Genomic DNA, 12465 nt, shown 5'->3' with positions numbered 1-12465 from the left:
TTTTAGCTACGTTTTTCATGTCTGATCCCTGTCTAACTATTGGTTTGGGTGTACAGTTTAATAACATAGGCCCTATGTGCTCAAAGCCTAAACATTTGATGAGACAAAAAACATTGCCTTCTCATTCTTTAGAATAGGCACAGACTACAGAGAATTGTTAACATTTTTTGAAAGCAATTATTTGTTGGATTGAAGACAGAGGGATCCATGAAAAGGTGTCAAGAGTAAGTGATTATCCCACAGAGTTATCCCTGTCATAATATGTATGACAGGGATACATTTTATATGTATGTTTATATGTATGCCTGACATAAAAGAAAAAAAACTATACATTTATAATAATATGTTGCTATTCTCATATTTTCAAGAATTAACAAAGGGATTTTTATGCACTCTGACTATGGATATTCAACTTATGGCCCATAAAAAAATGCACAAAAAAACATTTTCCTGGTTTCCCGGCCATCTTCTATAAACTCTGATCTTTAGTTATTTCCAAACATTTTCTTTTGGATTCAAGTCAGGTGATTGGCTGGGCCATTCTAGCAGCTTAATTTTCTTTCTCTTAACCAAGTTAGAATATGCTGATGAAAATTCTCAGTCATCCAGGTCATAGTCATTTCATAAAAGTTTAAAAAAACAATCCACTGGACTTGGTTTCCAAGGTTTGAAGACGTTTCGCTTCCCCTCCAGGAAGCTTTCTCAATTCAAATGTCTCAACCTAGTCTCATTATGAGTTCGTATGAAATCGTACGAAAAGTTATGCACCGTAATTTCGTACGTTTTGGACGTTTTTTTCGTCTTATGCGCATGCGCATCTTACGCACCATTCAAGAACATAGAATTTAAAATACAATTAGCCTTAGCCCTGACCCTGTACCTAACCCTAAGATATAAAACAGCAAGCAACGTAGTTAGAGACATTTCCCAGTTTTACGTCCGTCCGCGGATCTGCTTTTTTTGTCTGTCTGCCTGCGCATGCGCACTGATGTGGTTTTTTGAGGAAAAACGTCCAAAACGTACGAAATAGTGTGCATAACTTTTCGTATGATTTCATACGAACTCATGATGAGAATATGTTGAATGTCTGGATCTACAGTGAGCTTGAGGCTTTAGATTGACAAGGCCTTGTATTGCTTGTCTATATAAAGCCTCAAACTCAGTGCGGATCCAGACATTTGAATTGAGAAAGCTTCCTGGAGGGGAAGCAAAACGTCTTAAAACCTTGGAAACCATGACCAAGTAAGAGTTTCCTTGGCTGTGAGTTTGGAGTCATTGTCTGGCTGAAATGTCCACCCATGTTTCCTCTTTATCATTCTTGGAGATGGCAGCAGATTTTAATCAAGAATGTCTCTGTACATTTTTCTATTCATCCTTCCTTCAATTATTTGAGTTTTCTACTACCAAATAGTGAAAACAGCCCCATGCCATGATGTTCCTACCTCCAAAATTTGTTTTTGGGGTGATGTGCGGTGCCATGTGTATTATGGCATCCAAACAGTTCAATTTTGGTCTCATCTGACTAGACTATATTCTCCCAATATTTCAAAATTTCAGGCTTGTCTAAATGTTGTGCAGCAAAATTTAAACGAACTTCAAGATGCTTTCTCTTCAAAAATGGAGTCTTGCATGGTGAGCGTGGATACAGGACATGGAGGTTGAGTGCATTACTTATTATTTTCTTGGAAATAATTGTACCTGCGACTTCCAGGTCTTTGTGAAGCCCTCCACAAGTGGTCATTGGCTCTTGTGCAACTTTTCCAATAATTCTTTTCACTCCTCTGTCAGAAATCTTGCGAGTAGCACCTGGTTGTGGTCTGTTTATGGTGAAATTATGTTCTTTCCACTTGCAGATTATGGCCCCAACAATGCTCACTGGAACATTCAAAAGTATAGAAATCTTCAATCATTATTTGCAGCAATAAGGTTGTGAAGATCTTGAAAAAGCTCTTTACTTTTACCCATCATTAGATGTTTCTGTGTGATACCAGAGAAACCTTTTTATAGGCCATCATTTGGGACTGAACCAGCTGATATTAATTTGCACTGACAAGGGGCAGGATTGGTTTCTAATTACTGAGAGATTTCGGCTGGTGTATTTGCTTTCAATGCCTTTTTGCACCTTCTTTTACTTGTTTGATACTTTTTCCCTGTGCTATTCCACATTATTATAAATCACTTAATTTCTGGTCATCTATGGTTTGATTTCTTTGTATGTATGGATTGCAACCAACATCTGGTGAAAATGTCATGTCAATAGCACCTCTAGAAATATATTTACTGAGAAAAATAGTGGGTGTTCAATATTTATTTTACCCGCTGTATATGGCTTTATAGCTCAGTTAGTAAGGAGACAGACTCCTATGTAGGAGACTGGGGCACCACCATCAACCCCACTGATGCTGGGTACTAAGCCCCAATGGTTCAACCACTAAATGCGGAAACTACTTACCTAAGAAAACAAAACCATGGCTCAGATCCTGTCAACCTCGCCAACTGCTAGGAAAGTTACAGTAGCATTACAAGGAGCGATGATCTCCTGGCTGATGTAAATACAGCACAAAGTACTATTCCAACTCCGACCATCATAGAAACTAATGAGCTGATATACAGTACACCATTAGTGATCCTTGATATGCTTGACCAAGGTAAAGTCAAGAATGCCCATAGAGGACAATGTCAACCATGGAAGAGAAGGTTGGAAGCCAAAGTCAAGACAACATAGAAAGTAGGCCACCTCTCCAAGCTCCAGAGGGTATCATCTGGCATGGAATGCTGCAGAAATACAAACAGATGGGGCCCTGGAAACTGCCAAAGAAAGACTCCAAGCTTTGTCTGCCTGACTTAAGAGGTATACGTGATTTCAAGTAGTGTTTCTAGGGAAAACACCCAAACCTCTCCATGTCTAACACCCATTGCCTGAAATGTTGATCAATGCCAAGTGTTAACTACCGTTTCTCTCCCTGATAATTGTTTATGTTATACAAATGTTTACGAAAGCCTATGTGTTTTGTGAATCTCCACAAAACACAATCTGGGTCGGTGGAGCAAAATGCAAGATGATGAGTTTTTAAGTTCCGCTGATCTTCATGAGGTGTAACATTAGGAAAATGTAGACTGATATACAAGCCCACATGTCGTCAGAGTCTTTGAATACATGTTAAATGTCAACAGGTGTTGATTGCAAAATTTTTAAAATTAATCAAAATGTAGATTAGTGTAGAGCAAAAAAATTATGCATTCCAATGCAAAGCAGCAGGACACCTAATTGCACAGCAGTGCCATTTTTTATGATGGCAACAAATTTTCTATCCTCACAGCAATCTCTGCAACTCTCCTTTAATGCCCTAGTCTATGAGACTAACTTGTTAAAGGAATCAGATAAAATGTTCGGACTTATGTCACCTTAATGTGGCTAAGTTATTTGCTTTTCCAGACACCTCTAAGGTTTCACAAGCAGCTATAGCTTTTAATCATTTGTTTATAATTTGCTCCCCCTGAAATGTTCATTTGGAGCACATTGCTTGGGACTTTATTTTATAAAGAAGGATGCATGTACATAGTCAAATTCCCAGCCAATCAGATTGATTCCACTTAATGTGCCTCTGTGATTTTTTGAGTTTCAGAGAAGTGCCGGCCACTTCTCTAAAGAAGGCAACTGCTCTATTTTTGCTGCTTGCAGCTTCAAATCCATGTCAATCTGGAACAGAGTGAATCTTTCAAGCAGGATGTAAGCTGATGAAAAGCAAAGTGGTTCCAGCCAAGTTCACAAGTAAGGCCCAATCCCAAAGCGGCCCCTAAACACTACCTCTGAGCACCTCTGAGCATTCCTGTGAAGGCTCAGCCATATTAATGTCCGTCCCAAACCATGTAGCAGGTAGGGCGGTTGGACCATTCAGCCTTTAAATAACGAGACTGTATCATGGCATATTCGCTGCAATGTGGCAGAGGGTACAAAGGTGGCCTGATGTTGGAGAAAACGCCTACATTTAGATTTAAGTTCCACTGGTTTGCTGCAGCTTTTCATTAAATCATATATTGAAAAATATTCCCCTTTTTGTTTTTTTTCATGAGGAAAAGCAAATAGGAAGAAGAAAAAACATCTTGTACTAACTGTCCTTTTTAAAACATCTCTATCTTTGTCACAGAAAACCACAACTTAAGAAGAACTAAAAAGTCCTCTTTGAAATATTTTTTTAAAAATTGCTGTATAAATGTATTTTCAAGAGGCAAATTTCTTTTTTTTCAGGTCAACCTGAGCCACAGAGCTGCAGCCAATCACAAGGGGCGTCTCTGAGTTGCGATGGCAACAGGAAGAGGGTGTCCCATTTTTATTTACATACTTCATCCTCAATCATTAGCGCACTTCACAGCTGCAAGTGTGACTTCATTAGGAGTGAAGGGGTACTGCATAGTGGGTGGTTTGGGATTGGACCTAAAAGACTACATGTGCAGGGATTGGATCACAGTTCCTGGAATTTTATGTAAAAATTATGTTGATACAGTTAATGGACAGCCCTAATAAATATGACCATTAAATCGAACCCAGGACCTTCTCCCTGCATATTATGCGAATCATGGAATATACTAATCATGATTAGTATGATACTAATCAATGGTGCTAATAAATAAAAATGTCATGATAAAGATCAAGATAGTGAACTGTTACCTTAAAGTTAATCAGGTAATCACTTTTTTTTTTTTTTTTTTTTTTTTTACTCAAAAAGGTTAGATTTAGATTAATCCTTTGTTGTTATTTTTTACTTTTTGTAAAAAAAAGTTGTCAAATTCAATATATAAAGTCATAATAGCTATAAGCAAGCTGCAAAAAGTTGAAGAAATAACTTTATTTTATTCTTTGTAAAACAGGCAAATCATGCAAGGTACTTATTTAGTTTGTGGCATCTAAAGGCAGATGTAATTCCCTCTTTAGAATTATACGTAACCTGTAGACATTAAATGTTTTATACATATAGAAAAGGTCTTTACTCAGAAAAGTTTATATCTTTAATAGGGATTTTTAAAAAAAATATGTTACTTGCCACGTCTCTTGAGGTTATGATACTTCAGCTACATCTAACAGTTTTGTCAGTCATTGTCCTTGGCTTCTGTACCTTTTCACATTTACTTGCAAACATTTGTTATTTAGCCGTGAATCAAAGAGACAGCATTTATTGGCACAACCTTCTGTGGCGGACAGCAACACCCTTGTTCCATCTATTACCAACAGATGGCTCTTTAGAATGACACTCACTTTGTGACCTTTAGCTAGGACGGTTTCATTTTGTGACAAGGACAACTCCTCAGGAGCTGCTCTGCGTCTTCAGTCAGCATGCATATTTATCAGCCTCCTCCAAAGAGGGATTTAATCTAAATTATTGCAAGGTTATCCATCTTGAATTCAATAACTTTGTCTGTTGAGGCAATAAAGAATTATATTAGAACAATTTAAGCAGTCAGTTTTGGAAATGTATTTCTCATAGAGTAGAGACATGAGGAAGGGCCAGTGGAGTGGTAATGTAAATCTTATAAGAATAAAAATAAGCAAATTAAACAGATTTGTTGGTGCTGCAGGTTATATGCATTTAATTCAGCTTTGGGGTAAATGCCACCTTATCTAGTAACATGACAGAAAACATTGACACTAAACAAACTTTGCTTAAAGTAGACTTTGACCCAATCAATCCTTGCTGCTATCCACCCTGAGTTGTAGCTGTAGCATGACATGTTCATCCTGTAAACCTACCTTCAAGGATATTTTATTGAATAAACTAGATAAAGACAGCTTCACATCCCTAAACGACTTGAAATTGAATTTGAAAAGTCAAAGGTGAAGACTTACACTGGTGTCCAAATGTGATAATAAGGTGTTAAGTGTGGATCCAATAAGATAAAGAAGGACAATTAAGGACAATAATAATAGAAATGTTTACACATCACACTGATGCTACTATATCATCAAACAGAAAAACAAAACAGGATTCAATTTCATAAATGTTTTCAAACAAAATGGCGTAAAGTACCTATCGATGTAATTTGCGCAGAAACTGTTTTGTAAATAATCCATAGAACTACATACAGAATGACAGGCAGCCACAGGGGATTACGGTTTAAACATTTAACTAGTGTTCCTGACTTAACTTCCTAGTTGGCTCATTAAGATTTATGTCTTAAAAATATTTATTCCAAAATATTTAAAGGAATTTATATGACTAATTAAAACAATTAGTAAAAGGTGAAGCAGAGATCTAAACTATTGTTAGGAATTTACTAAAAAGAACATGAATAAATATGCACTTTTTGGTTATAAGTATCCCAAAATTTGCCAAAAAATTCCCAAATTTTAAATTGAATAGAATTAAAAGAGATGAAATTAATCCCAACCTTTAATATTTGTTCATGGAGTTTGCACTTAATATCTGTGCATACTAAGTTTCTTTCCTGGAAATTTAACTTCTTCCAGGGGTCAAAAATATGACTTTTAGGTTAATTGTGTAAAGCATGCATGGTTATTTGTTCTGTGTGTCTCTGTGTTGCCATGTGCTGGACTGATGACCTGTCCAAAGTACCCAGCCTCTTACTCAATTACTACTGGAGATACCAGACAGCCAGAGCTATGTGGGGTGGCTCAAGTACAGATGCTGGTGCTAAACCCAGCAGCTGTGGGTTCAATTCTTGCCCCAGGGTTCGCTTTAAAAAGCAGTTTAACTGAAAACTGTAAAACTGTTATCCGTTTCACAAAGAGATTTTTCTCAACCTCTGTTTCGGTAACCATAGTAACATTGTCCCGAGAGCTAACCTAGTCAGGAGCCGGTTTTGTTCAGTAAACTCAGGGTGTCCTCTGTCTCCGCTCTCCTTGGAGCCAATCGTGTTGTTTTATTTCCTGATTTACTCAGGAGATTTTTCTCTTGCAATTGAAAAAATCATTCTTTATGTCCATTAGACACATTTTGTTTTGAAAACAAACATTGTTTGTTTTCATGATTGGCATTAATTCAGACAATTAAATATTTATTGGGAGAAGATTCTACAACTCAGTCGATAGGATCATGAAATGTATTTGTTTTTCAGTTTGATTAGCGACATGCGGAAATTTTTGTTATGTATATATTTTTACAGTACATGAAGAACTACTAAATTAATTTCAGATTACAGATAAACAGATTGATAAATTCTGCTGTGGAGAACAAATCACTTTAGGGTTAGGATTAGGTTCATTCAGTGATAACAACCGACTGAGCCTACTGGTATACAGGAGGCACAACCTGAATACATTCTATGGACTGATTACCTCTAAAAGCAGCCTTTTATTGGGATGATAACATCCGAAGCGGCTGCAAACAGCCACTTAGTATTTACTGTGTAATGTGAGACAGAATCAAATTGAGGAGGAACCCCATGAAATGATGCACAGATCCTATCTATTGGAGCAACGTTTTTATGCTGGTGAAGATTCTCAGTCATCCAGGTCATAGTCATTCAAAAAAAAGTTAAAAACAAACCACTGGACTGTTATCTGAGTGTGAAGATGTTTCACTTTCCATCCAGAAAGCTTTGTCAATTCAAAATGTCTGGGTGTAACATTGAGCTCCAGGTCTTTATAGAGTAGCCAAACAAAGACCTTGTTAGAAAACATGCAAATTGAACTGAAAACAGGTCCACCCCATTGTAATCGGGAGTTGTTAGGGTCTTTGTTGGCCTGGTTAATTTGCAGGTCAACAACAACCTTAATCTGATGTAGTCCTCTGTTCAGGACTAGCTTGATTGTAGGAAGCGGGCAGTTGTAGTTCTATGCCTGGATATATGTGTGGTCTATTGAAGCACTGACTGTAGTATGAACCTTTCTTTTCCTTAACTGGTTCATTGCTTCTAATATTATTTTTAACTGTCTTTGTTTTTTTTCAGCTTTATGTTTCAAATTTTTTTATCACATATGTGTGCAGCACTTTGTTGCATGGTTATTTTAGAATTGCTTATCTAGTCCATTGCTTTAGGGGTCCTCTCAAAGTGTTTGCATGTGTCTCGTTTTCTATAGTTTTTTCCTTCCACTAAACTTAAACTAATACGATGCATTCTATAAACAGCGCTCCATACTATGCAGTCAGCACCTTTAGCACCTAGATTTTGTAGCTTTTCCTCCTTGTAGAGGGTGCCTGTGACTGTTCAGTCAGAAGTCTCCCTCATGATTGTTAATCTAATAATCATGAAAAAATACATTCATCAAAAAGGTCCTATCTTTTAAGAGGTCCTAACTTTTTTTAATCCACATATGTTTAGCAACTCAAAAAATCCATACTGGTATATTTATTATAAAATGAAAAATAAATATACAATGAGTATCTTGAATTAGATCTGTGATGTGAATATTGTTATTTTCTCATATCGTTTTATTTTTTTAATCAATTATTTTCAATTCAATTAATCAGAGTTGTCAAGTAATGAAGTACAAATACTTTGTTACTGTACTTACTGTACTACACTTTTCAGGTATCTATACTATACTCCATTTCTTATTTTTCTTCCTACTTCTGACTTCAACTCAATTTTTTCACAAGTATCTGTACTTTCTATTCCTTACATTTTTAAAACTAACGTTACTTGGTGCTCTTGGCTTCGGTTTAATGTTTATAAATATTTATTTCACGTCATGTGCGCCATCCAATGCAGATCATTGGCACGATCCACATCTAGTCAAAACTAATGGAATTGGATGAGTCACATAACGCAAACACTCATTAGTTAGCTATTTGTCAAATTTGTGCTGAGGCCAAAGGAAATCATCAGAAGCAAGCAGGTGTTCCTCAAGCTGTAAAGATAAATTATCCATTCCATGCTACAATGTCGGATTAAAACAAAGATGTTGAAATGTCTGAAAGGTCGGACATAGGCGAGAGCGTATCGGGAGATGGAGACCAACAAGACCTCCCTCATCCTTGGCCCAAATGGCATTATGACACAACAATAGGCCCACAAGCAAAATTATCTGGGTGGGCCCAATACAGTTCCATAAATCGGCCAAGAAGATACAATTATGCAATTCTTAGTAATATATGATGACACATCACAATTCATTGGTGACAGCGCACCACAACATGTTACAGACATCCCAAGTTCCAAAAACTAATTTCAGGGAGATGCTTATCTACGCTCTGGGTTACCCATAAATCCAAGGTGTAGTGTAAAAAATAAAATACTCAATTACATTGTTCTTTTAAGATCTTTATTTCGGTTTGAAGCATATTTTATGAGTTTATTTTTTACCAACCGTCTAATGAACTATACATAGTTATTAACATAGTAATTAAAAGTACCACTGTCTGCTTTGCTATTGGTGTTGTGTTTAAACAAAATCTGCCATGTGTCGGGGTATAAATAAGGTCCAGTCAGTCAATTTAGTATCAAGTGGGTTTAAGAGGATTTTTTCCCCATGATTACATCTACAAAGAGACGTCCTAGTCCACAATTGTGTAGAGGGCCTACCAGGAGTCACTGATGGGACCCCTAAGAGGTCGGGGGCCCCCTAAGCAACTGCAGTCTCTGCTTACTGATAGTTATGCCATTGAATCTAATAACCATTAAAAACTACATTCATCAAAGAGGTCCTATCATTTAAAAGGTCCTAACTTCTTTTAATTCACAAATGTTTAGCAACTTAACAAATCCATATTCTAAAATTTAAAATAAATATAGAAAACGTGTGATCTGAATATTGTTATTTTCTCATATGGTTTTAATCTTTTCAAAGGGTATAATGAATTATATGCAAGCGAGGTGTAAAAGCAATGTTTATGAGGAAAAAAATGTATCAAAACAATCTGTAAAATAATGCTTAAATGCTAATATGAATGTGATATGTATCTGTAGTTACAGGAAGCTTTAGTAATGCTGCCATTACAAAAATAAGCAAAGCCATGAGTCAATAAATCGACTTATATTCCTTTGGAGGGACTCCTTAAAGTCGCAGAGCAGCCCATCAGAAGCAGGGAGAGCTGTGGGGCTCCTGGTTGCAGACTCAGCCCGGTGTGGTGGGGGGGCGGGCTTCCATAGAGCAGCAGCATGATTCGCTGCTCGCTCCGGATACTAAAACCCGGTCCACCTCCCCTCCCCTCCCCTCTCTCTCCCCGTCTCCCACTATAACCTCCAAAATCACTCGGAGCTCGATTGGTTTGGTCTGGCTGCAGAAACCATGGCAGAGCATGAGGATTGCGTCTCGATTCCTGAATTCAGCAACCTTCTCCAGACGGACCCTAACCTCCAAAAGTATGAGAACGACTTCAGGAGAAGGTAAAGCCACCGACTCACGCTGCGGTTGTGTGCACAGCTCGTCAAAGTCGGGGAAGAGCCACGCTTTCCCTGCATATGTGTCTTGAAACACATTAAACACACCTGACATTCACAAGTCGACATTAGTGCAGCAGGAAATCTCCTTCTGGGGCGTGAATGAGAAGAAAGAAGCACAGAGCTCAGTTCCCTCACATGCACAGTGGGATAAAACCTTTCAACCCTCCCCCTCCCCTCTTCAGCAGCATTCCCAAACCTTCAGCTGTGAAAAATAATCAAAACACGTCCAGCAATGCTTCGTTTTGCAGGAGAACGCCATTGTTAACTTCCTGCGTGTGACATCAGAAGTGGAGTCAGCTGATGTTCTAAGGCGGCGCTTTCTTCTCAGTCTGATGTGTGAATAGGAAGATCAAATTGCTGTGCAGAGTTTGAAGCATGCAGCTCCAGCAGGCTGCTGGCCTTTCCACCGCCACTGACCTCAGATGGCTGCAGAGTGTCGCAGGATTTGCTTGTTTTAACCCAGAGTTGACCTTGAAGCAAATTTAGACATGAGACTCATGCATGGAGCAACAGACTGTTTGTGTGCAGCTCAACTGACAGACTGTTTTGCAATATTTAGCAATTTTTTTTATGACATCAACCACCTCCCTTTTTTTTCCTTCTCGGATGTCTTAAAAGCGGTTGCAGTTTCCATCATGTAACATTGTAGCATATTGTGTCCTCAGATATGAGAGGCGTAGCCAGAATTTTTATTTAAAGGTGGCCAGCAGGGGCGGATCTAAATGGAGGGGCCAGGGCCGTCATTGGCCACCCCTGTGGCTAACCATACCGTTTTTTTCCCTTGTAAAGCCCGGTGTACACTGTGTGATTTTCAGGGCAATTTTGCAGTCGTGCGAGAATCTTTCGATCGGGCCGACTTTCAGCCTGATCGTGAGTCGTGTAGTGTACAGGGGGTAACGAGGGGCGATCAGCCTCTCACGACCACCTCCCGATCAGGAATCGTGAGGTCTGGGGAAAAGCAAACATGTTTGATTTTTTTCCCGCCTGTCGAGGGCAAATCGCTCAGTGCGCAAAGAAGGATTTTTCTTTTTCTTCTTCCTCTCAGATGTAAACACAGCAGTGTGACAGGGATGCAATGAGTGAAATGCAGCTCTGTCTGTGAAATTCAGAGATCGTAGTAGCCACTTTTGATCAGCCATGTCTTTGTCCAAATACGTCGTCACATTTTCTTTTTAGGGCTTTCAGCACAAAATTGCACAAATTGCCAAGGCAGCATGTTTCACTCTAGTGAACTTCATATTCCCCTTCTATTTGTTTGGCTTCCGGATAGACAAGTCAGAGCAGCTCCATCTCACTGCGGAGCTGAGTCCGACGTGATTTTTAGTCGCTAAGTGTGAGCAGGTAGATCGCATGAGAGCGTCGGGCCAAACATAAATCTTGAGCTGTGAGCTCACACTGTACGACTAAACCCTGTGGTTGGTTGTACAGCGCAACGATTGATAAAAAAAATCGCACAGTTTACGCACAGTAATACAGACGATGGCAGCAGTAATACTATGAAGGGGAATGTTCAAACATATTAAAAATAAAAATGTTTTCATATATTAACTACTTGACAACAGAAACACTGTGGTTAATGATGCACATCAATATACAAACATTAAAGATGATAAATACAGAATTCATGTTTTTTTTAGAACTAAATTTTGAATTATTTGGGGTAAAGATACAATTTTGTGCCTCTGTAAGTCTTCAGAGTCTTCAGGTGAAATCAATTATAAATAACTACTTTAATAATAACTTACAAATGTATTAAATGTGGATGTCAGTAGATTTAAATATCATTTATTTGCAGAATGATTATTGATAAAAGTAAGTAAAAAAAATTTAAAATATGTTAGCTGCAGAACCCAAACCTGAAATAATTTTGTCTACTATACCTTTTATTTACATAGCATAGATGGTTAAATATATCTGTCTATTTGTTAGCAAAGGCTGCAAGAAAGTATAGTTTGTCTTTATTTAGAAAATATGGATGTTGTGATCGTTCCTGTTGGAACAGTGTAGATTGACCCTGAGGTTCTGGAGCTTTTCGGCCACCCCTCAGTGTACATTGGTTATTGACTGGCCACCCCTATTAGGATTTTCTTGCTACGCCTCTGTTGGCCAGGCAATAACCAATGT

At 38.1% G+C, this 12465-nt stretch overlaps 1 protein-coding gene across 1 annotated transcript in view; it reads left to right on the top strand.

The window, feature by feature from the left end:
* The first annotated feature begins 10107 nt into the window (after positions 1-10107).
* gbe1b (glucan (1,4-alpha-), branching enzyme 1b) overlaps positions 10108-12465 on the top strand; it is a 159808-nt gene continuing 157450 nt past the window's right edge. Inside the window, exon 1 of the mRNA XM_038294400.1 lies at positions 10108-10284. Within this exon, the coding sequence (XP_038150328.1) occupies positions 10187-10284 (98 nt within the window). The 5' untranslated portion in view covers positions 10108-10186. The remainder of the gene's footprint in view (positions 10285-12465) is intronic.

The sequence above is a fragment of the Cyprinodon tularosa genome, unplaced genomic scaffold (genome assembly GCF_016077235.1).
Source record: "Cyprinodon tularosa strain WSP-4 unplaced genomic scaffold, ASM1607723v1 ctg34, whole genome shotgun sequence".
NCBI lineage: Eukaryota > Metazoa > Chordata > Actinopteri > Cyprinodontiformes > Cyprinodontidae > Cyprinodon > Cyprinodon tularosa.
This window is presented reverse-complemented; position numbering and strand designations above follow the sequence as displayed.